Below are 23,960 nucleotides of genomic sequence, written 5' to 3'. Positions count from 1 at the left end.
CTCTAAACCGTGCCTAACTTTAAGCATGTCTTTTTCCATTGCCGATTGTTTAGGCTTCATATATAGAACTCACCCCTATGCACAGGTGTACAGTGGTTCGCACATATGCAACAGTTCACGCATGCACAATTAGTATCGTCTTTGTAAACATTGTGTATTCTCTTGAAAGAGTGTGTGCTTCTATTTGCAAACAATAAAACATTCATTTTTTGTGTTTTTCTGCTCGTTTTTGTTTAGAAATGACATTCAGCAACAAGGGATATGTCATCACCATTTCCCATCTCATTGCAAATGAAAGTCCATCCCTAGAGAATATGTCCTGAAGTTCATGTAACATCACAAAACTACTTTGGTGTCATCCGTTGACTTTTTTCATCTTTGGAAAACAATGTTTTTTTCGACTGTAATTCATGAACCCAGTCATCATTTACAAGACAATAGATAGTTTTATTATTAAAATCAGCAAAATTTTAGTTACACAACTGAGGAATGCACCAGCTTCCTCTCTCTAATTACCATCCTCCCCCTCCTCCACAACCATCACTGCAAATGTGATTGTGTCTAACATGATAAACTAATGACATTTCACTCTGATATGCAGAATATCGTAGAAGGCAATGCTTAGCAGAATCTGTTCTTATTCCAGACATCAGCATGTACGGACTGCTTCTATTAATACGTGAATAGCATAAAGAACTTCTTTTAAATTTATAACTAGGAAATCTTAAGTAGAGGAGTGTGGTAGCCGTGTTAGTCCACTCTTAAAGGTTATCAATAGAAATCAAACAAAATAAAACATGGAAAAGAAAATAAGATGATACCTTTTTTATTGGACATAACCTAATACATTTCTTGATTAGCTTTCGAAGGTTGCCCTTCTTCCTCAGATCGTAGAGGAGTGTGGTAGCCGTGTAACTTTAAAACCATACAAGAACGTAAGACCTTTGAAGTCAGAATGATTGAATATTTTAACACCCAACAGAAAGGACTTAACAAGGACCTGGGGTTCCTAGCCCATTATAAACCATAAAGCTGTATGTCTCTGTTGATCACCCCACCCCTCACCTATCCACACCCATCCTGTTAGAATATCAATGAAATGCTTTGATGTCCCCATGCATACTTCCGACCCACCCCCATCCTCCCACCCTGTCAGACTGTCATAGTAATGCTTGAATGTTTTCACTTATATACACTGTCAGCTAGCACATTTGCTTATTTCCGATCTGACGAAGAAGGGCAACCTTCGAAAGCTAATCAAGAAATGTATTAAGTTATGTCCAATACAAAAGGTATCATCTTATTTTCTTTTCCATGTTTTATTTTGTTTGATTTCTATTGATAACTGGGAAATGCGACTGAGGTATTTTTGACTCACAGCAGCACAGAGAGATAAACGATTTCTCCCCAAGATCATGTAAAGAGCTATTAGCAGACAGAAATCCTAGAACCATCGTAGGTCTTCCATCATCTAAACCTAGAGTTGCCACCTCACCCAGATCAACCCTAAAAAAAACTGGGTTCTGCTGTTGCCTCATTGCATACATAGGGGCCCTTTTACCAAACTACTGTAAAAAGTGGCCATAGTGTATGCTTATAGGGGTCATTCCCACTCGCTAAGGCCATTTTTACTGCATGGATAAAATGGCTGAATTTCCTCTTTTTCAATTAATGGCCATTCGTTAATTTTCCCATTAGCGCATGGCCAATAGTGCATGAGCCCCTACTGCTATCTATTTTGTAGGCAGTAAGGGCTCATGATCTAACCATATGCTAATCAGTTATTATATGGCAATGTAGCTGCGCTAACTGATTAGTGTAGAGCACAACTATTCCCCGCCCCCAGACCCACCCCAGCACTAACAAATAACATCCATTTTTTAGCACGTGGGAAGCACACGTTGATGCCAAAATTGCTGTGTGCCATCTGTAATGCCACGGTGAGGCATTTTGGGGCCCTTTTATTAAGCTGCAGTAGCTAATGCATGGGTAGCACATGCCAAATCGACCCTACCGCTGAGGTAGAATGGACACCTGGCAGTAGTTTTGAAGTTGGTAATCACTGTTTGCCACGGTAAAGATCATTTTCTATTTTCTACCACGGGGGTGTTCCCAGTGGTAATTGGCAGTTTGGCCACATTGATGTGCACTGCCTGAATACAAAGTGGGAAGTGGACCAATGACTTCAGGACATAGAGACTAAGATGGTATTCAGGGAGTAAACTTTATTGTAGACTCAACACAGTACTGTGTTTCGGCTACAGGCCTGCCTCAGGAGTCTAATGAAATTGTGCCTTGGGTCCGTCTTGGGTAATACACAAAGAAGTCTAACAAAGAACTACCCAATGCTTTTTGGTCTCAAAAAGGACCTCTAAGATCATGGAGCTCAAGTATAGTGAAACGACAAGTTGCCTCTTTCTTTAACAACGTGTCAAGTCTACAATAAAGTTTACTCCCTGAATACCATCTTAGTCTCTTATGTCCTGAAGTCATTCGTCCACTTCCCACTTTGTTTTTGTGCATCTTTATCCTGTGGGATTTAGCGTTCATCCCACTCAGTGGAGACCCTACCCCACTGCCTGATTACCGCATAAGTAGCGTGTAAGCCCTTGCCGTCAATTAAATAGGTGGTGGTAAGGGCTCAGGCAGTAAATAGCTCTACTTTTAATATTAGCACACGGCCATTTACTGCCCCATTTATAAAAGGCCTTTTACCTGCCATGGTAAAAAATGGCCCAGCACGTGCCAATTTCACATGTCCATACTTGCATAGTCCACTTTTTACCGCAGCTTAGTAAAAGGCTTCCTTTAAGCAGAAGTAAACAGGCATTGGTGATTACCACAACTTAGTAAAAGGACCCAATAGAGTTGTAATTCAAATTTTCCTAAGAAACATAGGGTTACGTATCCCTTCATGCCATGCAGCAAGCCCAAGACTGGATCAGCCTCTGAACTGACCTTTGGTTGATGGCAACCTCGTTTATGGAAGATCATTTATCTGATTAACTCTGCTGTGAATCGTGCACCTAGATCGACCATGTCAACTCATTTAACTTAAGTACTTTTATAGACCTTCGAAAGTATTAATCGAAATTATAGCATGCAGATATCATCCTTAGCATTGCAATGTTGACATTTCCATAGTTGTTAAGAATCAATGGTTATGTGATCTTAATGAATTTTCTTGAACAAGTCAGTAGAGCATTACATTGTTAACAAGTATGAGCTAGTTGTGGTAGAATTGGGCGTTCTGACAGAATGCAGTCTTCTGTTCAACTTTGAGAAACATTATAGGGCTTGATCTCGTTTTCACACTCTCTGTATCCTCCCCAGGGAGAAACATTTACCATGTTGTAGTGTTATATTCAGCATCTGTGTTGATCTGTATGGATTTCTGAGAGAAAAGAAACACATTGTTATACTTTGCGTTTGAAGCTCATTTTATTTTTGTTTTTCATATGCCTATATCATTGTAGATTCAGATTTGGCTCTTTTTGTACTCTTCTACTTATATTTCCAAAATATAATAACAGTATATTTTGAAAAAAAAAAAACAACTAGTTTTCTTCCACACATCTGAAGACTAAGAAGGAAGAATAATCAATGTCCAAAAGTTGGAATTCTGAGAAAAATTATTCCAAAGTTCCAAAGTTTTAAAGACTGTATTATGCATATTGAGAGGTATTGTTTAAAAAGTATTTCTAATGTTCTTCCTCAGAACTATACTAATATTAATATCTGTAGGCATTCCCTATGTGACATCACTAACTCAATTTTTGAAAAATATGGACCTTGATCATTTTTCCATCTCAGTCTTTATTTTGAAGTGTTTCTACAATAGTCCTATGAGGAAAGGCTAAAGCGGCTAGGGTTCTTCAGCTTGGAGAAAAGGTGACTGAGGGGTGATATGATAGAGGTCTATAAAATAATGAGTGGAGTTGAACGGGTAGATGTGAAGCCTCTGTTCACATGTTCCAAAAATACTAGGACTAGGGGGCATGCGATGAAGCTACAACGTAGTAAATTTAAAACGACTCAGAGAAAATGTTTTTTCACTCAACGTGTAATTAAACTCTGGAATTCGTTGTCAGAGAATGTGGTAAAGGCGGTTAGCTTAGCGGAGTTTAAAAATGGTTTGGACGGCTTCCTAAAGGAAAAGTCCATAGACCGTTATTAAATGGACTCGGAGAAAATCCACTATTTCTGGGATAAGCAGTATAAAATGTTTTGCACATTTTTGGGATCTTGCCGGGTATTTGTGACCTGGGTTGGCCACTGTTGGAAACAGGATGCTGGGCTCGATTGACCTTTGGTCTTTCCCAGGATGGCAATATTTATGTACTTATGTCTTCCTGGTCCCTTTGTCTACATCCTCTTTTTTTATTTTTGTTGCAGTCTCCATGAAAAAGTTGCCTGTGATGTCTAAAAAGATCATGTACTACAGCATTGTTTTGTTTCTCCTTTAAAAATATATCAAGCCTACTAAGCTCATAAGTACATAAGTAATGCCACACTAGGAAAAGACCAAGGGTCCATCGAGCCCAGCATCCTGTCCACGACAGCGGCCAATCCAGGCCAAGGGCACCAGGGCTCAGCCTTTATCATGGTCATCATGGCTATTTTATTTCATTTCATAATTTGATACTACCTTTTTTTCTGTGAGCAAGGCAATAAGGGCCCCTTTAACAAAGGCGCTCTAACATCGTTAGCACATGCATTAAATATGTGTGCACTAAACACTAGGGGGTCTTTTTACTAAGATGCGCTGAAAATGGCCTATGCTGGTGTGGACGTGTGTTTTGGGCACACACAGGTCCATTTATCAGCATGCCTGCAAGAAAAGGCCTCTTTGTGGGGGCCAAAAATAGACATGCGGCAAAATAAAAATTGGCGCGTGTCCATTTTGGGCCTGAGACCTTACCACCCCCCCATTGACCTAGCGGTAAGGTCTCACGTGTTAACCGGACAGTAATTGTCAGTGTGTGTACAATGCCAATTACTGCCCGGTTAGCACTGTGTGCCGGAAAATAAAAAATATTTTTCGGCGCACATAGAGGGGCATAATCAAACAGAAACGCCTATCTCCATGGGCATTTATCTCCGAGAACGGGTCCGTGAAGGGGCGGACTGAACCGTATTTTCGCAAAAAAATAGACGTCCATGTTTTATTCGACAATGTGTGAGCTGGGCGTTTTTGCTTTTCAGCGATAATGGAAAATGAAAGCGCCCAGCTCAAAAACGAATAAATCCAAGGCATTTGTTCATGGGAGGGGCCAGGATTCGTAGTGCACTGGTCCCCCTCACATGCCAGGACACCAACCGGGCACCCTAGGGGGCACTTTTACAAAAACAAAAAAAAAGGTAAAAGAGCTCCCAGGTGCATAGCACCCTTCCCTTGTGTGTTGAGCCCCCCAAATCCCCCTCAAAACCCACTGCCCACAAGTCTACACCATTACTATAGCCCTAAGGGGTGAAGGGGGGCACCTACATGTGGGTACAGTGGGTTTGGGGGGGTTGGACGACTAAGCATTAAGCAGCACAATTGTAACAGGTAGGGGGGGGATGGGCCTGGGTCCACCTGCCTGACGTCCACTGCACCCCCTAACAACTGCTCCAGGGACCTGCATACTGCTGCCTGGGAGGAGGGTATGACATTTGAGGGTGAAAATAAAAAGTTGTGAAACATCATTTTTTTGTGGTGGGAGGGGGTTAGTGACCACTGGGGGAGTCAGGGGAGGTCATCCCCGACTCCCTCTGGTGGTAATCTGGTCATTTAGGGCACTTTTTGGGGCCTTATTCGTGAAAAAACAGGGTCCAGGAAAAGTGCCCTAAATTCTAGCTACAAACGCATACTTATTTTCCATTATCGGCGAAAGGCGCCCATCTCTGTTCGGGTGATAACCACGCCCCAGTTCCGCCTTCACCATGCCTCCGACACGCCCCCGTCAACTTTGTCCGCATCCGCGACGGAGTGCAGTTGAAAACGTCCAAGTTCGGCTTTCGATTATACCGCTTTATTCGTTTTTGTGAGATAAACGTCCATCTCCCGATTTAGGTCGGAACTTGGGCGTTTTTCTCGTTCGATTATAAGCAGGATAGTGAATGCACGTCAAAAATGAAATTACCGCCCTGGCCACGCGGTAGCTGGGTGATAGTTCAAAATTGATGCACGTAGGACATGCATACCTGCTTACACGGCTTAGTAAAAGGGCCCCTAGAGATGCCTATATATTCCTATGGGTGTCACTAGGGTTTAGTGTGCGCTAATTATTAGAACACGCCAGTGGCGTAGCAAGGGCGGTGGGGGCAGTCCGCCCCTGGTGAACGCTGCTGGAGGGTGCAGACAGCAGCCATGTGCCTGTCGGCTCCACTGGTTCCCTGCTCCCTCTGCCCTGGAACAGGTTACTTCTGCATCCTCCAGCAGCCAAGAATGCACCCGGGGGGGGGGGCTTGATGCGCCGGGGGGGGGGTGTCATTGCGCCAGGGGAGTGTTGTGCTGCACCCGGGGGGGGGGGGGGGGGCGTGCGCAAATGCGATCCGCCCCGGGTGGCAGCTGACCTAGGAACACCTCTGGAACACGCTAAAAATGCTAACGTGCCTTTGTAAAAGACCCCCTTAGGGAATAATCCCTGATTGTCTTCTCACAGATTACTCTAGATCTAGGTCTTTCTCCAGCTCATTTAGGGCTCCTTTTACAGAGCTGAGGTAGTGATTCCCGGCACTGCAAATGCGACAAAGCCCATTCAATTCCTACGGGCTTTGTTGCATTTGCTGCGTGGGAATCAGTACTACGGCTTTATAAAAGGAGCCCTTAGATTCCTAGTTGTTGATGGAAACACAAGTTTTGCAGGTGATAACTTTTTGCAAGACAGCTTTTTTTTTCAAATTAAAATACGTCCAAAAGTGGATGTACAGTGATAATTTATTCAGAACAATTATGTTTCACTTTATTAAGGGGTCCTTTTACCATGCTTATAACAAAATTGATGGAAGGTATAGTGACGAAACAACTCACGGAATACCTAACCAAACACTCAGTTCTACATGAGTCTCAATCAGGATTTCGATCAAATCATAGCACTGAAACTGTACTAGTGTCTGCAATGAATTCATTCAAGAAAACAATTGCAACCGGCAAGAACATACTCGTACTACAATTCGACATGTCTAGTGCTTTCGACATGGTGGATCATGGAATATTACTACACCTATTAGAATACTTCGGAATCGGAGGCCCAGTTCTCAAATGGTTTGAAGGATTCCTCACCACCAGATCCTACCAAGTAACAACGAAAACTGACAGATCACCACCTTGGACACCAGAATGTGGAGTTCCTCAAGGATCCCCCCTTTCATCAACTATTTTCAACCTAATGATGATACCACTAGCCAAACTTCTAGCCAATCAAAACCTTAACCCCTACATATATGCTGATGATGTCACGATCTACATCCCGTTCAAAAGTGATTTAAACAAAATAACTAACGAGATCAACCAGAGCCTCCAAATCATGCACTCTTAGGCGGACTCATTCCAGTTAAAACTTAACGCAGCAAAAACTCAATGTCTAGTCCTCACTTCCCAATATAACACAAACAACTACCCCACCATAACCAGACCATACTGTACACTTCCTATTTCAGAAAATCTGAAAATTCTTGGAGTTACTATTAATCGAAACCTCACACTCGATACCCACGTGAGGAATACAACGAAAAAAATGTTCTACTCGATGTGGAAACTCAAAAGAATAAAACCGTTTTTCCCAAGAAACATGTTCCGCACCCTAGTACAGTCATTAGTGATAAGTCACTTGGACTATTGTAACGCTCTGTATGCAGGCTGTAAAGAACAGACCATTAAAAAACTCCAAACAGCCCAGAATACCGCAGCCAGACTCATTTTTGGAAAACCTAAATACGAAAGTGCGAAGCCCCTAAGAGAGAAACTGCACTGGCTCCCGCTCAAGGAACGAATTGAGTTCAAGATCTGCACGAACGTACACAAAATCATTCACGCAGATGCCCCACTCTACATGCTAAACCTAGTGGACCTACCGCCCAGAAACGCCAAAAGATCGGCCCGCAAATTCCTCAATCTGAACTTCCCCAGCTGTAAAGGAATTAAATACAAACAGTCATATGCCACTACCTTTGCGTACAAAAGCACACAGATATGGAACGCACTACCCACGGCCTTGAAAACCATGGACAATCTAACCAGCTTTCGCAAATCTCTGAAGACACATCTCTTCAACAAAGCCTACGAAAGACATCCTTAATGACACAAATCACTCCTAAACCACTCAGGTGCATCAAAAAACACCTCTCACACGACCTTACCTAACACCTTTCCATCTAAATCCTCACCTACCTTTAGCTTATTATCGATTGTATCTATTATCATGTAATGACTATATCATAACATTACTCTGTGAGCCACATTGAGCCTGCAAATTGGTGGGAAAATGTGGGATACAAATGCTACAAATAAATAAATAAATGCTGCATGGTCTCCTGATTTTTTTCTATTCCCTAAAAAACCTCCTGGTCTCACTACATCACAATCATTATTGGTCTGTCATGCCATGTCTGCTGCTAGGGTTACTTTAGCGGCACATTGTTCCTTCACTGGCTCAGTGGTTGAACAAGCTGTGGTATATTTGCGAGATGGAGAGGCTCTGGTCCAAACATCATAAAACTTTGTCCAAGTGGGAAGCTATTTGGGATCCTTTTGTGTCACACTGTTCATGATGAATCACGGGATGCGTGGGGTGTTTGAAGGGAGAGGGGGAGGGTTTAAAGGGAGAAAACCTTGTTATAAATACTAGGAGAACTTTGTTAACTAACTTCTGTATTGGGAGAGCCTTGTCAGTATGTTCTATCGAATTAGACATATTTGCAACACAAATTTGTCTATACAGGATTGTAACTCTCTTTTGTATTTTGCTGCATTCAATTTGTATTTGAATTGTCATTCTCAAACTCAATAAATCTTCTACAAATTTTTTTTTAAACAAGGGCCCTCTGCTAGCAGCAGGAGTCATTTTTGCTGCGCACTGAGGCCATTTTTACCGCAGCGGATAAAAAGGCCGAAAAATGATATGGTCATGCGGTAAGATTTCACTTACCACATGGCCATGCAGGGGTGGGGGAGCACTTAACACCACTCATTGGTGTTAAGGGCTCCCACGCTAACCCAGCATAACCGAGTAGTATGTGGCACTGCCTGATTATCGCAGAGTTAGCACCTGCAGAAATATTTTTTTAATATTTCTGCTAGTGCGGGAAATGGCACGTGATGGGCTGAAGCTACCACCAGCACCCACATTGAGCTGGCATTAGCTCCAGAATAGCATGCCGTAAGCCCGTATTGGACTTATCACTACTTTGTAAAAGGGTCCCTTAGATGATTGCAAAGGTTGTTATTTCTGTTTGGCAGAAAAACATTACCAACCTCTACAAGTAGTATAAAATGTTATGGCCCAGGGTGACTCTAAGGATTCCTAGACTGATCTTGGCCACTTCCTTTTTTAAGGTCATTACAATGGTCACCTTTTAAAGCTTGAATGCAATTTAAGATAATTTATAGGACCCTTTTCTACCTAACAAGATAATGACTCACAAAATTGCTCATGAAGTTGGAATGATAATTACCTGGGTGGGAGAGAGCTAAGATCTAGTCTGGGTGCTCAAACTGTGGTACCATCATTGACATATATGAAAAAGGTGAATATTCATTTAAGATTCTTCTCAGTGTGTCCCCTCTCCCAATAGAACAAACCTTACGTAGGATTGAGGCAGGAACTGGATTGTTTGAGATTCCAGAAGAAACTTAGGACGTGGGTGATCTCTTTTTTTTAAAGCTGATAGCTATTGAACAATATCAAGGGAACTCTATATATGGTGACTAACCTTAGGCATTACACCTTTGCCATGTTTTCGGTGTGGAAAAGCATTCTACCCGATGCAAAGCACCAAAATGGGGCTGAAATGGCAGATCTGCAGAAAAATGCTGTTAAGTACCCATTTATAGAATAATGTCTGTGTTCCACGTGGATCTGCAAAGGGGGCGTAACGATGGGAGGGACATGGACGGGTCAGGGGCATTCCCTTAAGATGCGTCCAGTGTTTAGTGTGGATTCGCTCCCGGCTTGTATGCCAGGATTTGCACCTGCTTTCCGTCGATGTAACTCCTCATGCCCAAACCTGATCGCCCATCCTGGAATTCCTATTGTATCATACCGTTCACTGCTGATTTTTTGAACACTGAATTTTAAGTACCATTTATTGAATCCAGTCCTATAAGTCTCCTTTACTATTATGTTGGTCTGCGGATTTTATTATGGGGAATGAAATCAATCTTGTTTGTTTTATTGTTTTTTTTATATATGTGTATTGATATTTTTGTTTGTTTTATTTTGTGTTGCTACCCATTGTACACCACTTTGGAAAGTAGTCTATACATATGAGAACATTCTAGTTCTTTCTGACATTATTTTCCATCTCCTTCCCTTCCACTCTAATTCCATATACATGCGCATAACACTTGAGAATCACGCGAAAAACACTACCAAGAAGATGTTCCACTCAATGTGGAAATTAAAACGAATAAGAACTTTCTTCCCAAGGATCGTCTTCCGAAACATGGTACAATCAATGGTACTCAGTCATTTAGACTACTGCAACGCACTCTACGCTGGCTGCAAAGAGCAAATAATCAAGAAACTACAGACAGCCCAGAACACTGCAGCTAGACTCATATTCGGTAAAACAAAATATGAAAGTGCTAAACCCCTACGAGAAAAGCTACACTGGCTCCCTCTGAAAGAACGCATCAAGTTCAAAATATGTACTCTAGTTCACAAAATCATTCACGGAGACGCCCCAGCCCTCATTTCAGACCTAACAGATTTACCATCCAGGAATGCTAAAAAATCATCCCGCACATTCCTTAATCTTCACTTCCCCAACTGCAAAAGTCTAAAGTACAAACTAACGCATGCGTCAACCTTCTCCTACATGAGCACACAATTCTGGAACGTACTACCGCGCAGCTTAAAAAACGATCTATGACCTAAATAACTTCCGCAAACTACTGAAGACCCATCTCTTCAATAAGGCATACCACAAAACCAACAAATGTGACCTCCTCCACATATATCCAGAATTGTCCTTTAATATTTGCTTGTAATACTACTATCATGCTTTATCACTATCATGTTACCCAAGATTCTTCTGTAATACTAAATGTCTGTTTTCTTACATATTTCCACTATCCATGATGTATTGTAAGCCACATTGAGCCTGCAAAGAGGTGGGAAAATGTGGGATACAAATGCAATATATATATATACACAAATTGGAAACCAAAATGGTTTCAAAATCTTACCTCTCCAGTGTCCAAAGTAGGATTGACCAGGTTTAAAAAGGGAAAATTTGTAAAATTGAACCCTTGCTTCATTTTACCTTTAAAATACAAATGTAACACTCTTAGAAAACACACTTTTGCAGATATTTCTTCATACATGAATGTATTTACAGCCATCGGAAGTTCAATGCCTGCTCTTCTGAGGTTATTAATGTTATATGTTGGTCACTGTAACACTTTCTAGGTCATAGTGCTACCTTATGAACTTAAAATGAACTCTGTGCTGGAGTTCTCCATGGCACACATAGAACATAGAGATCTGAATTTAGATATCTAGGTCAGGATATGCTGAATTATAATTAGAGAGACTTTTCTACAATGTATGCAGGAATGCATGAGCATTTGCTGACACATGCCATTTTACATGTTACAGAAATGAATAGCACAAACCCTGAAGTTTCCACATGGAACATGTGGACATGGAGCAGCATTTTTTATATGATGTCTAAGTCAGACTTTGGACGATTTGCGCTAAACATCCCAAATCTGAATAGAAAATATAGCCATTTTTGAAACAACAAAAAATCTATCGTTTTTTTTTTTTTTTAAATAGCCACTAGCTAGATGATTTTGCGCTCTGTGCGTTTATCTTTTTTGTCCATTTTTGGAAAAAAAACGTCCAGTGCAAGACATGCAAAATCAAGCCATTGTTGAAGTTTTAGCCCTAAGACATTTTCATTTTGTTTCATTATGGCTATAAAACATCAAGTCTTAGGAACACCCTAAGCCTGCCCTAATCCCACCTCCATAATGTCCCTGACATGCTCCCTTGTGATTTGGATGCACTGCAGATGAATTGCATAGATAAATGTCTGCAAAATAGGTTTTGAGAAGAAATACGCCCAAATGCTGTTTTATGATGCTTTTTGGACAGTTTTCTCTTTCGAAAATGAGCCCCATGCTGATTTTACATCTTCCATGTGTAAATGGCGTCATTTCCCCATGTAGCTGCCTCATTTTGAGGGGAATAATCGAACGTCGCCGGTGAAATAGGTCACCGGCGATCTATTTTGGTGGCGGCGCAACAGCTGGCCAGAACCGTATTTTCAAAAAAGATGGCTGGCCATCTTTTTTTTCGATAATACGGTGTGGGCCGGCGAAATGCCTTGGATTTCGCCGGGTTTGAGATCGCCACTTTTGTTTGGAAAAAACTGCCAGCGATCTCAAACCCGGCGAAATCCAAGGCATTTGGCCGTGGGAGGAGCCAGCATTTGTAGTGCAATGGTCCCCCTCACATGCCAGGACACCAACTGGGCACCCTAGGGGGCACTTCAAACATCTTTTATAAACAACCAAATTAGCTTCCAGGTGCATAGCACCCTTCCCTTGTGTGCTGAGTCCCCCAAATCCCCCCCAAAACCCACTGCCCACAAGTGTGCACCATTACCCTAGCCCTAAGGGCTGAAGGGGGGGCACCTACATGTGGGTACAGTGGGTTTTGGAGGGTTTGGGAGGGCTCAACATTACCCACCACAAGTGGAACAGGTAGGGGGGGATGGGCCTGGCTCTGCCTTTTTGCAGTCCACTGCAACCAACAACAACTGTTCCAGGGACCTGCATACTGCTGTCTGGGTGCTGGGTATTACATTTGAGGCTGGCATACAGGCTGGCAAAAAAGGTTTGTATTTTAATAATTTTAGTGTGGGAGGGGGTTGGCGACCTCTGGGGGGAGTAAGGGGAGGTCATCCCCCATTCCCTCCGGTGGTCATCTGGTCAGTTGGGGCACCTTTTTGAGGCTTGGTCGTGAAAATAAAAGGACCAAGTAAACCCGGCGAAATACTGCTTATCGCCGGGTTTTATTTTTCCATTATCTGCGAAAGCCGGCCATCTGGTAGCCACGCCCAAGCCTGCCCATGTCCCGCCTTCGCTTCGCCGCCAACATGCCCCTTTGAACTTTCGCCAGCGAGGCGAAGGGAAAGCGGCGAAGCTATCACAAACGTAGCTTTCGAATATATGCTTTTCGCCGCTTTTGCGAAATCGCTGGCCATATCCCGATTTGTGTCGGGAAATAGCCGGCAATTACTTTCGATTATAAGCTGGTTTATAAACCAACATGTTTAAAAGCTGCCAATTAAGTAATGAGTTGGAGCATTGTTACATTTTAGAAGTGGAAATAAATTACATGGGATTGAGGAAAATGGCTCTCTCTCTCTTAATCCTTTGTGTAAAGCTCTGCACAAAATGAGCAATTGTAAAAAATTAAAAAACAACAACAAAAAAAAGCTAATTAATGATAATTGGTTGTTAACATCCAATTATCAGCGCTGATTATTTCTTTATTTAACAAAACTTGTAGCTTGCCCATCCAACCATCTGAGCAGGTAACAGCAAACCAAACAAATCAGATAAATAATAATATATATACAACGATATCATAGACACCCAAAATAAAACCACCACCACCACCCCACTCACCTATAAACCCGCAAAGGCTCTACCAAACAACAAAGCCTTCAACTGCTTCCGAAATAATAAAAATGAAGAAAGCTGACGCAACGTAAAAGTGTGGAGCATTGCACAGACTCGGGCCATCTTATCCGCCTTCATATATTTATTTTTGTAGCACCAGTGTGTACCCGGTGGCAATCAGGCAGTGTTGTACGCATAGGAGCCAACTTTTCAAAATTATTGGGGGTGCTAAGCCCAATGGATATGACTCCTCCCTGAACACATATAAGGAATGTTTCTCAATATTGGGGGTGCTCAAGCACCCACAGCACCCAGAGAGTCGGCTCCAATGGTTGTACGCTGCTCGGTTACCACCAGGTTAGCACAGGAGCCCTTACCACCACCTCAGTGAGTGGCAGTAAGGGCTCCCCTCTGAAATGGCCGCACGGCATTTGGCCGTTTCCTAAAGAAAACAAAGAGCTACCTTTTACCTACTGCGATAATAGGGGGCCTCGGTGCGAGTCAAAAGCATGCGCCAATGCCATGCAAAGCCCCCCTTTTGCCACAGCTTGGTAAAAGGAGCCCTAAAGACTTAGGTTTGGTTTAGATTAATTTATTATTTATACCCAACACTATAACCACTTACATGGAATCCAAGCAGCTATACAAACCCAATGTCTCATTCCCAAACCCAGATTCTGACTGAGACTTGGGATGCTGTGGAGACAGCACTGACAGCTTCCTTCCTTATCCCTCTTCCATTTCCTGTTCCCACATTCCATATTACATCACACTGGTGATTTTTTTTCCTTACTTACTGTTAAAATATTCCATAAGTGGCTTTTCTAAGAATTCTTTCATTGATTTCTTTAATTCTTCGTCCTGTAACAAAACAGAGCAGCATTTAAATTTATTTTAATTATTTTATTTTATTTAAAAAATTTTATTCCTCTTGATCCAAGGTTCTCAGCGGGTTACAAAATCACATACATAATATAAAAGCAAACAAAACATTCAAAAATTCATCGTGCACATTCCACGACTAGCCAACAACTCATGTCAACATCATTTGAGATCTGTGGTTGTCAGAATTGCCTTTGTGAGTTTTTCTCATCAGCCAATGGCTATGTTGAAGCAAGTTTGCAGTCAAAGAGGCCAATGCACTAAAACCAGAGATGCCCATGTTCAGTCCTCAATGGCTGCAAAAAGGTCAGGTTTTTAGGATATCCCTAATGAATATGCTTTGACTGGCCGCTGCGAGCTTTCAACCCAGATGTTCAATGATGGCCTATGTCCAGCAACCGGCACTGAATATCTTCTTTTGGTTTTTCAACACCAGCTAGCACATAAGTGGAGGAGTGGCCTGGTGGTTAGGGGGGTGGACTTTGGTCCTGAAGAACTGAGTTCGATTCCCAGCACAGGCAGCTCTTTGTGACTCTGGGCAAGTCACTTAACCCTCCATTGCCTGCTGCATTGAGCCTGCCATGAGTGGGAAAAAGTGCGGGGTACAAATGTAACAAAAAATAAAATAAATTGATATTCAGACTTAACCGGCTATGGCTTAGCGGACAAAGATAGTCCTGCTTTTTATATGGTCTTATTTGTCCACTAAGCCTGAATATCAGGGCTTAACTGGTCGCACCCCCAGAATGTCTCCCAAATTGAGGGGTCCTTTTACTAAAGTACGCTGAGAAATGGCCTGCGCTGTTGTAGATGTGTATATTGAACGCGAGTGTCCAAAAGGTGGCAAGGATACATATAACTCATAGCATTATGTAAGTTACTTAAGCGGAAACCACTGTTCCCTCTAAGCTGAGTGGGAGTCCTCCAACTGTATTGCTACCAGTAGGGGGCGGTGCTTCAATTTTGTGTTTTCAATCTCTAGGGACCAGCAGGTCCCCTGGAATCATGCAGAACTTGCCTGTTCCTCACTATTGAAAAAGTGATAGTGAAACAGCACCACCCACTGGCAGGATGGAGGACTCCTGCTGAGCTTAGAGGGAACAGAGGTGAGAGCCCCACCTATGCCCAGCCCATGTTTCACCCATGTGTATATCCCCTTGCAAATATGTACTATGCAAAGTATTCATGTATTCATGCTTAAGCAACATATTGGCATTTATGAGCATACGTGCTGACTTCTAAACATTTACACATATGAAACACATGTAACTGTTAGCACCTAAGGGGCCACCCGCAGTGCCAGAAGCGTAGCCAGGTTGAAGGCACGGGAAGAGCAGATCACATGAAAAATAGGTGCAGCAGTCATTAGAAGTCCATGTGGGGGAGCGGCTGCTCCCCTGGCGACCCAGCAAGCTACGCCTCTGCCCACTGCATGCCATTTCCGGTGCTACAAAAAAATATATTTTCTATTTTTGTAGCACCGGTGTTGACCTGGCTGTAATTGGGCAGAGCTGCATGCTGCCCAGTTATCACCAGGTTAGCACAGGAGTCCTTACTGCCACCTCAAAAAGTGACGTTAGGTGCTTCCCCCTGAAATGGCCACACAGTAAGTGGTTCTTTAATAACCTTTTACCACTGCAGTAAAAGGGGGCAAAAGTACACGCTGGCGCTAATGTAGGTCCCCTTATACCACAGCTTCGTAAAAGGATCACAAAGTTTCTTGACTAGCTATCAAAGGGCAAACAATCATCTTGTTTTCGATTTCTTTTTTTTTGCATTGTTTTACTTCTATTTATTACCTTCAAAGCATAGGAGCCAACTTTTTGCAAAATGTTTGGGAGTGCTAAACCAGAAGGGACTTGTCCTTCTCTAGACACTGTCAAGGAGTTTGCTCAATATTAGAGGTGCTGCTATGCTTCAAAGTGGATCAGCACAAAGCAATTGCAATGCTTTACGCAATGAGATGCAATCACGGACTTCCCTGTACCTTACAACATGAAGCCCTAGTGTCACACAAAGGTTTTATTTAAATATTAATTTTGTCTTCCTCCTCCATCATTTCTTTTCTTTCTTCCCCACTTGCCGCTTACCTTGGTGTTGGTGGTGGTCTGGTTAGATATGACATTGAGGTCAAGGCTAAAAGAAAGATAAAGCCAAGATAAAATTTCTACGCTCACTATTTTCAGTTTCAGAGAAAAAAAGATATAAAAGAGCAAAGCAGCTATATTTTTCAACATTTTCATGATTTGTATTAATTTCCGGACACTAGGATTTTAGCACTGATGGTCTATATCAGAGCAGTGTGTGATAAGAGCTCAGAAACTGTAAAATACCAAGGTTTGAGGATTTATACAGTATCTGAGCACTTCACGTACAGATAAAGCAATTTGCATCTAGTAAGTACACTGTACAATAGATCTGCCTAGGTTTTAGGTATGATATACATTAATAAATCTTAAATACAAAGGGGTCCTTTTACCATGCCGCGGTAAAAAGGGTCCTGCACTAGCAGGCGGGGGCTGTTTTTGCCACACAGTGGCAGGTAAAAAGGCTGAAAAAAGATATGGCAATGCCGTAAGACTTCACTTTCCAACTGGCTATGTGGCAGGGAGCACTTACCGACACCCACTGAGGTGACGGTGAGAGCTCTCACACTAACCCGGCGGTAACCAGGTAGCAAGTGGTTCTTCCCTATTACTACCGGGTTATTGACGGGCCAAAATATATGGCCTATTTTCTCCCGGCTTGGGAAATGGCAGGCACTGGGACTGAAACTACCTCTGGCGCCTATGTTGGGCTGGCGGCAGCTTCAGATTAGCACACGGGAAGACCGCATTGGGCTTGCTGCCGCTTTGTAAAAGGACCTCTTATACAAACTACCTGTTTGGGACTCACTGAATTAGATCTCTGATTCTACCAGTGTGCCACAGGGTTGTTGTTTTTTTTTAAATAATTGTTGTGGTTGAGTGATGATTAATGAATACAAATATGCTTTATATTGAAACAAGTTGGCTCTTTGGAAAGAATAGAAAGGGGTGTTGCTGCAGGTACTGTTTAACACTGGTATGCGAGTTGAGATGTATTTTGTCCGTTCCCTTTATCTGCCATTACCTGTTCAGAGTTAAAGAACCGGATACGTTCAATGTGGAGTTTGCTTCTGAAATAGACACGGTTGCACTGATGCTGCTTTCCTGCATGGAATAAGAGTAGGAGGAGTCATCTCAGTAAGGCTGTTGTCAAACACCAAATATCCTGGTTCTGAGCATGCCACAATTTTAGATAAATATTTGTTCGGAGGAGCCAGGAAGACTGATAATCCTGCAGGTGTGCAATGATGCTAGCCAGGAGCCTTGCACAACAGATACACAGGGATGAGTCATGTGGGCAGAGATGGGAGGGAGATCTAGTTTGACTCAAACCCTAGCCAGTCTGGTTCAAAATTTTCAAGAATTCAATGGATTTATCCAAGATTTGAGGGAATCCACCTATCTGCAATCAGGGGCGTAGCCAGAAAACAGATTTTGGGTGGGCCTAGGCAAGAACTGGTTGGGCACCAAGTGTTCTCCCCCCCCCCCCCCCCCCCCCCACACACACACACACCAAAAAAATATCTCAGCTGATGAGAAAACGCTTCTTTCCACATTGGCAGTTTGCAGCAGGCATACGCTGAAAACTGAGCATGTGCAGGTGCCGGTATCATGGAGAATAGCGTTTTCATTACCATCAGGGGGACGTCTTCAGCTGGCGGAGCTTGGCATCCCCACCAGCTACCACTAAATATATGCTACTGTTGGGTGGGCCTGAGCCCTAATTGGGTGGGCCCTGGCCCACCCAAGCCCACCTGTGGCTATGCCACTGTCTGCAATACCCAAAATATACTTGGTAAATTTCTCTGGGACTTACAAATAAGGGGGACCCTTTTACTAAAATCCAAACAAGCAGAGTGGTGTTGTCTATATCAAAACAAGGACATCAAATCAGTCCAACTTAGTCCAGGAAAAAAAGGGGGGGAAAAAGTCTCAACAAGTGCTACAATATTGAATTTTAATCATTAATTGCACACACAACAAGTCATCGTAGACTAAAAAAAAAAAAAAAAAAAATGGTCATTTTTTGTTTTTTTTAATATTTATTAATACTATTTCAGTGTGCTTCAAAAAATCTTTTTAAGTGAAAGTGAAAGTTCACACACAAGTCACACATAGTTCCAGCTTTACAACGTCAAAAAAACACAAAATAACTTATCTTTTGTGGAGAAGAGTCACTAACGAATCTGTCGTGCGTGTAGACTCCGACGGTCCCGTTTCGTATTTCTTCCTCAGGGAACCCAAACGCGGACTTATAAGAAAAATAAGTGACTAAAAAACGCTGGACTGGACGCTGAATCAGCTGACCCTTTTACTAAAGCCACGTAGGCGCCTACACACTCTCAACATGTGCCAATTTGGTTACTGCCCGGCCACCGCGTGACCTGGCTGGTAATTTCATTTTTAACATGCATCCACTATGCACATCCGGAAAACAATTTTTATTTTCTGACGTGCGTCAGCTACACACATGAATTGGGCGGTAAGGTCTCAGATCTAAAATAGACGCGTACCAATTTTTATTTTGCCACATGTCCATTTTCAGCAAAAATTTTTTAAATGCCTTTTTTACAGACAGGCTGAAAATTGGATCTGCGCATGCCCAAAACACACGCCTACACTACCGCAGGCCATTTTTCAGCTCACCTTAGTAAAGGGACCCCCCTAAGTTTCTCTTTTCAGTAAAGTTGGTGAACCTATTTGATGAAACCGGGATTTAATAAGGTTTGTGAATATATTTTATGCAATTTCACCCCGCCCCACATATTGACTTTTTCATAGTAACATAGTAAATGACGGCAGATAAAGACCTGAATGGTCCATCCAGTCTGCCCAACAAGTTAAACTCATTTTACATGGTATGTGATACTTTATATGTATACCCGTTTGATTTGTCCTTGCCATTCTCAGGTCACAGACCGTAGAAGTCTGCCCAGCACTGTTCTTGTACTAACAGTTCTGAAGCCAATGTCGAAGCCCCTTAAAATTTACACTCCAGCCCCTCCATATCTATTCAGTCATGATCAGGGCACAGACCGTAGAAGTCCGCCCTGCACAGGTTTTATTCTCCAAATACCAGCGTCACCACCCAATGTCCGCTAAGATTCCATAGATCCATTCCTTTTAAATAGGATTCCTTTGTGTTTATCCCACGTATGTTTAAATTCCATGACCGTATTCATCTCCACCACCTCCCGCGGGAGGGCATTCCACGTACCTACCACCTTCTCCATGAAAAAATACTTCCTGACATTACTCCTGAGTCTGCCCCCCTTCAACCTCAATTCATGTCCTCTAGTTCTACCACCTTCCCGTCTCCGGAAAAGATTTGTTTACGGATTAATACCTTTCAAATATTTGAATGTCTGTATCATGTCACCTCTGTTTCTCCTTTCCTCCAAGGTATACATGTTCAAGTAGGCAAGTCTCTCCTCGTACAGTTTGCAACACAAATCCCATACCATTTTTGTAGCTTTTCTTTGCACCGCTTCCAGTCTTTTTACATCTTTCGCAAGATACGGCCTCCAAAACTGAACACAATACTCCAAGTGGGGCCTCACCAACGACTTGTAGAGGGGCATCAACACCTCCTTTCTTCTGCTGGTTATACCCCTCTCTACGCAGCCTAGCATCCTTCTGGTCATGGCCGTCGCCTTGTCGCATTGTTTCTTCACCTTCATATCCTCCGACATCAACACCCCAAGGTCTCTCTCCTGAGTTGAGCCTGCTAAACTCTCCCCTCCTATTCGGTATCTCTCTTTTGGGTTTCTGCACCCCAAATGCATCACTCCGCCCTTCTTGGCATTAAATTTTAACTAATATTTATGAATTAATACCAGTCCTGTTTCAGAACCTATTTCTATTTGCCTTTAAGACACAAAATGTTTTTTTGAACAATAATTTTTTTAAAAAAATGTTTTTAGTGCTCAGTATATATTGTGATGCCAATTCACCAATCGTGACGGCTTAGGCTTAGAACACCGCAATATCAAAACATCATTGCACCGAACCCTGCCTGTCCCAACCGCATGCTTTCCTAGATCTTATAACAGTTCATATAAGTCTCTAATCAAATTCAATGTAGCATAAACAGTTTTGAGGTCCAGGTTTTCTGCAGAGTTCAGTCTGCTCCCATGTGGTGTTCGTTTTGTGTTTTAAAGGCACATAGAAATAGGTTCTGAAACAGGACTGGTATTAATTCATAAATATTATTCAAAGTATAATACCAGATTTATAGAATAGAACCCTAAATACTTCATTTGATTAAATTTTAACTGCCAGACCCTCGACCATTCTTCTAACTGTTCCACTCCCTCCTCTTCTGAACACAGGAATATGAATGAAACGTCAGATTTGTCACTAGCCCCGGTGAATGTTCCTGTCAAGGCAGCAGGTATCCAGTAATGCCCATGTGGTGCAATTTATTTTCAATATTTAGGAGTCTTCTTTAAGACCCCACATGTCAGAGACTGAAATACATTCTGCTCCCTTTTCAAAAGTATATGAGGGTAAGGTTTCCTTAAAATTAGAAACTCTAGAAAACTATAATAGACGTCTGAATCTACAGATTTTAAACTTTCCCGTTTCACCTGGAATCGCCCCAATTGATTTCTTGAAAAAATATTTGATGGAAGTTTTGGTTTATCCTCAATCTGCAATTCCACTGATAAATAACATTTATTACTTACCTGAATCTAAACAATCTAAGGCGAATCCAACAGAAAAGATACAGACACCTGAACTGAATTTACAAGACTTATCAGCATTGTTGGAGGAATCTATATCAGAAGTATCAACTCGAAGGACGCTTTTGGTGTCATTCGTCTTTGAGCAGGATATGAATGCCTTATTAAGACTTTACTTTAAGAACTCAAATAAAGAATTTTGTGGTCATAAAATCTGGATCTTTCCAGACGTGGTTAGATCCACACAAGATCGTAGAAAAGCATTTCTTGTCTACAGAGAGGAGGTTAAAGCATTGGGAGCTTCCTTTGTATTGGCTTATCCATGCAAATGTTGTATTAAATACCTGGGTAATAAGTACATCTTTTTTGAACCAGGTCAGCTTAAAACGTTTATAGATAGTAAGAAACTGTCCAGATAGTGATTGATGAGTATTAAGAAATAGTATATAAAGCTGGGGGCATACGAGCCAGGCCATTTACGTTAATGTATTACTTTTACGTTTCTCCTTTAACTAGATGTCTCCTCTCCCTAAATTGATTGTGGTCTAAGAAAGCGATTTGTCTTTTCTTATTATGTTTATTTTACCTATTTTTTAGAGAAAGCAATATTAGTTGTGGAGATTAACATTTTTTTTTCCTATTTGGATATTGATGAATAATGCAATTTCTCTAATTACTTCGCTGTATTTCCGATTTATAAGTATCATCTTGTAAATTTTGAAAACTTAATAAAGAAAAATAAAAAATAAAAAGGATATGAGGGGCCCCTTTTTTCTAAGGTGCACAAAGCCCTAGCAGGGTTTAGCACGCCAAAAAAGGCTTACCGCAGGACACGCTAAAGCATCTTGTAGTAATTTTCCCTTTTACACATGTTAACTGCATGGTATTTACTCTTTTACGTTCATTTTTTGAGGGGACATGGCAAGGGTGGGGAAGTATTATACAGTTGTCCTTATGAATAGGTGGCAGTAAGTTCTCCATTAATTATTTGATGCTGCCACACGCTAATGACAACACTAGAATCGCAAAAATACTTCACTGATATCGTGTTCAGCTACAATTGTTTACAAGAATTCATTCAGTAAACTCAAAAAAAGGGAGGGAAAAAGCCTCAGAAAATGCAGGACATTTTACTTTAATGTTTTCTCAAATGAACCTGCTGTATCAATCGTCGGCGTAAAAAAACCTCATTCCCAATTGAGAGTTAGAATAATTTTTATTTCATATCTGAGGGGTCCTGTTACTAAGGTGCGCTCAAACGCGGCCTGCGGTAGTGTAGACGTGTGTTTTGGGCATGTACAGAATTATTTTTTAGCTCACCTACAAAAAAATGCGTTTTTAACATTTTTGCCGAAAACAGACGTGCGGCAAAATGAAAATTGCCGCGCGTCCATTTTGGGCCTGAGACCTTACCGCAAGCCATTGACCTACGGTAAGGTCTCATGCGGTAACCAGATGGTAATGGTCTATGCGTATCGAATGCCACTTGACGAACGTAGCTGCCGTGCGCGCAGAGAATAAAAAAATATTTTTCAGGTGCACGTAGCGGACACGGGCCAAGATTGAAATTACCATGAGGGCCATGCGGTAACTGGGCAGTAACTCCAATTTGGCATGCATTGGGCGCACGGTGGCGTTTACATGACTTAGTAGAAGGGGCCCTACGTTTTTTTCTTTCAAAGAACCAAATTCCACTTCATTTGAATTAAAAAATATATAACTACTTAGATTTAATGCTGCATAATAATCACCCCAATACTGGCCACTGTGTTGCGGGGCCACTCTGCTGCTTCAGGGGGAGACAGAAAAATCCACCGTGCTCATCCTGCTCACTGCTTTACTATTTGATTTATTTATTAGGATTTATTTACTGCCTTTTTGAAGGAATTCACTGAAGGCGGTTTATGGTTTATGTATGACTTATTCTTACTAACTATATATTCACACTTTATATATATATACCATGACCAGCTCCATATATGCTATGTACCATGTATGTTATCATGTATGTATGCACCTTAACGTTACACTACTTGTAATTCTGTTACCCGGAAATGGCAACCGCCATTACGGCAAATGTAAGCCACATTGAGCCTGCAAATCGCTGGGAAAATGTGGGATACAAATGCTACTACTACTTCTACTAATAATAATAAATAGCCATGCACTAATTTTAATCTTAGCATGCAGGTCATTTGCTGCCCCATTTTTAAAAGAATGCCCTTGTCCCACTTCTGTAAAGAGTTGCCCAGTGCGTACCAATTTCACGAGTCCAAACTAGCGCAGGCCACTTTTTCCATGGCTTAGTTCAAGGGCCTCATAGATAGATATGATAGAGTAACAGGAATAAGAAAATAAGGGGACTAATCTAAAGAAAGTTTCAAATGAAGTCGGAAAGGTACTTTATTATCTTAGCTAGAGTAGGAGGGGAGATTTTGTCTGTAGCCTCTGGCTAGGAACTTTTAT

The 23,960-nt window shown here is 41.9% G+C and overlaps 1 protein-coding gene across 1 annotated transcript in view; it reads right to left on the bottom strand.

The window, feature by feature from the left end:
* Positions 1-2,680: 2,680 nt before the first annotated feature.
* Positions 2,681-23,960, bottom strand: part of LOC115476020 (BPI fold-containing family C protein-like) — a 63,663-nt gene continuing 42,383 nt past the window's right edge. Inside the window, exons 12-16 of the mRNA XM_030212129.1 lie at positions 17,834-17,913; positions 16,813-16,858; positions 14,638-14,701; positions 11,393-11,469; positions 2,681-3,394 (exon numbers count right to left, since the gene is read on the bottom strand). Coding sequence (XP_030067989.1) covers positions 3,344-3,394; positions 11,393-11,469; positions 14,638-14,701; positions 16,813-16,858; positions 17,834-17,913 — 318 coding nt within the window. The 3' untranslated portion in view covers positions 2,681-3,343. The remainder of the gene's footprint in view (positions 3,395-11,392; positions 11,470-14,637; positions 14,702-16,812; positions 16,859-17,833; positions 17,914-23,960) is intronic.

Source organism: Microcaecilia unicolor, chromosome 8, assembly GCF_901765095.1.
Source record: "Microcaecilia unicolor chromosome 8, aMicUni1.1, whole genome shotgun sequence".
In the NCBI taxonomy this organism is placed as follows: domain Eukaryota; kingdom Metazoa; phylum Chordata; class Amphibia; order Gymnophiona; family Siphonopidae; genus Microcaecilia; species Microcaecilia unicolor.
The sequence above is the reverse complement of the archived record's forward strand: the minus strand, read 5'-3'. Positions and strand labels throughout refer to the sequence as shown.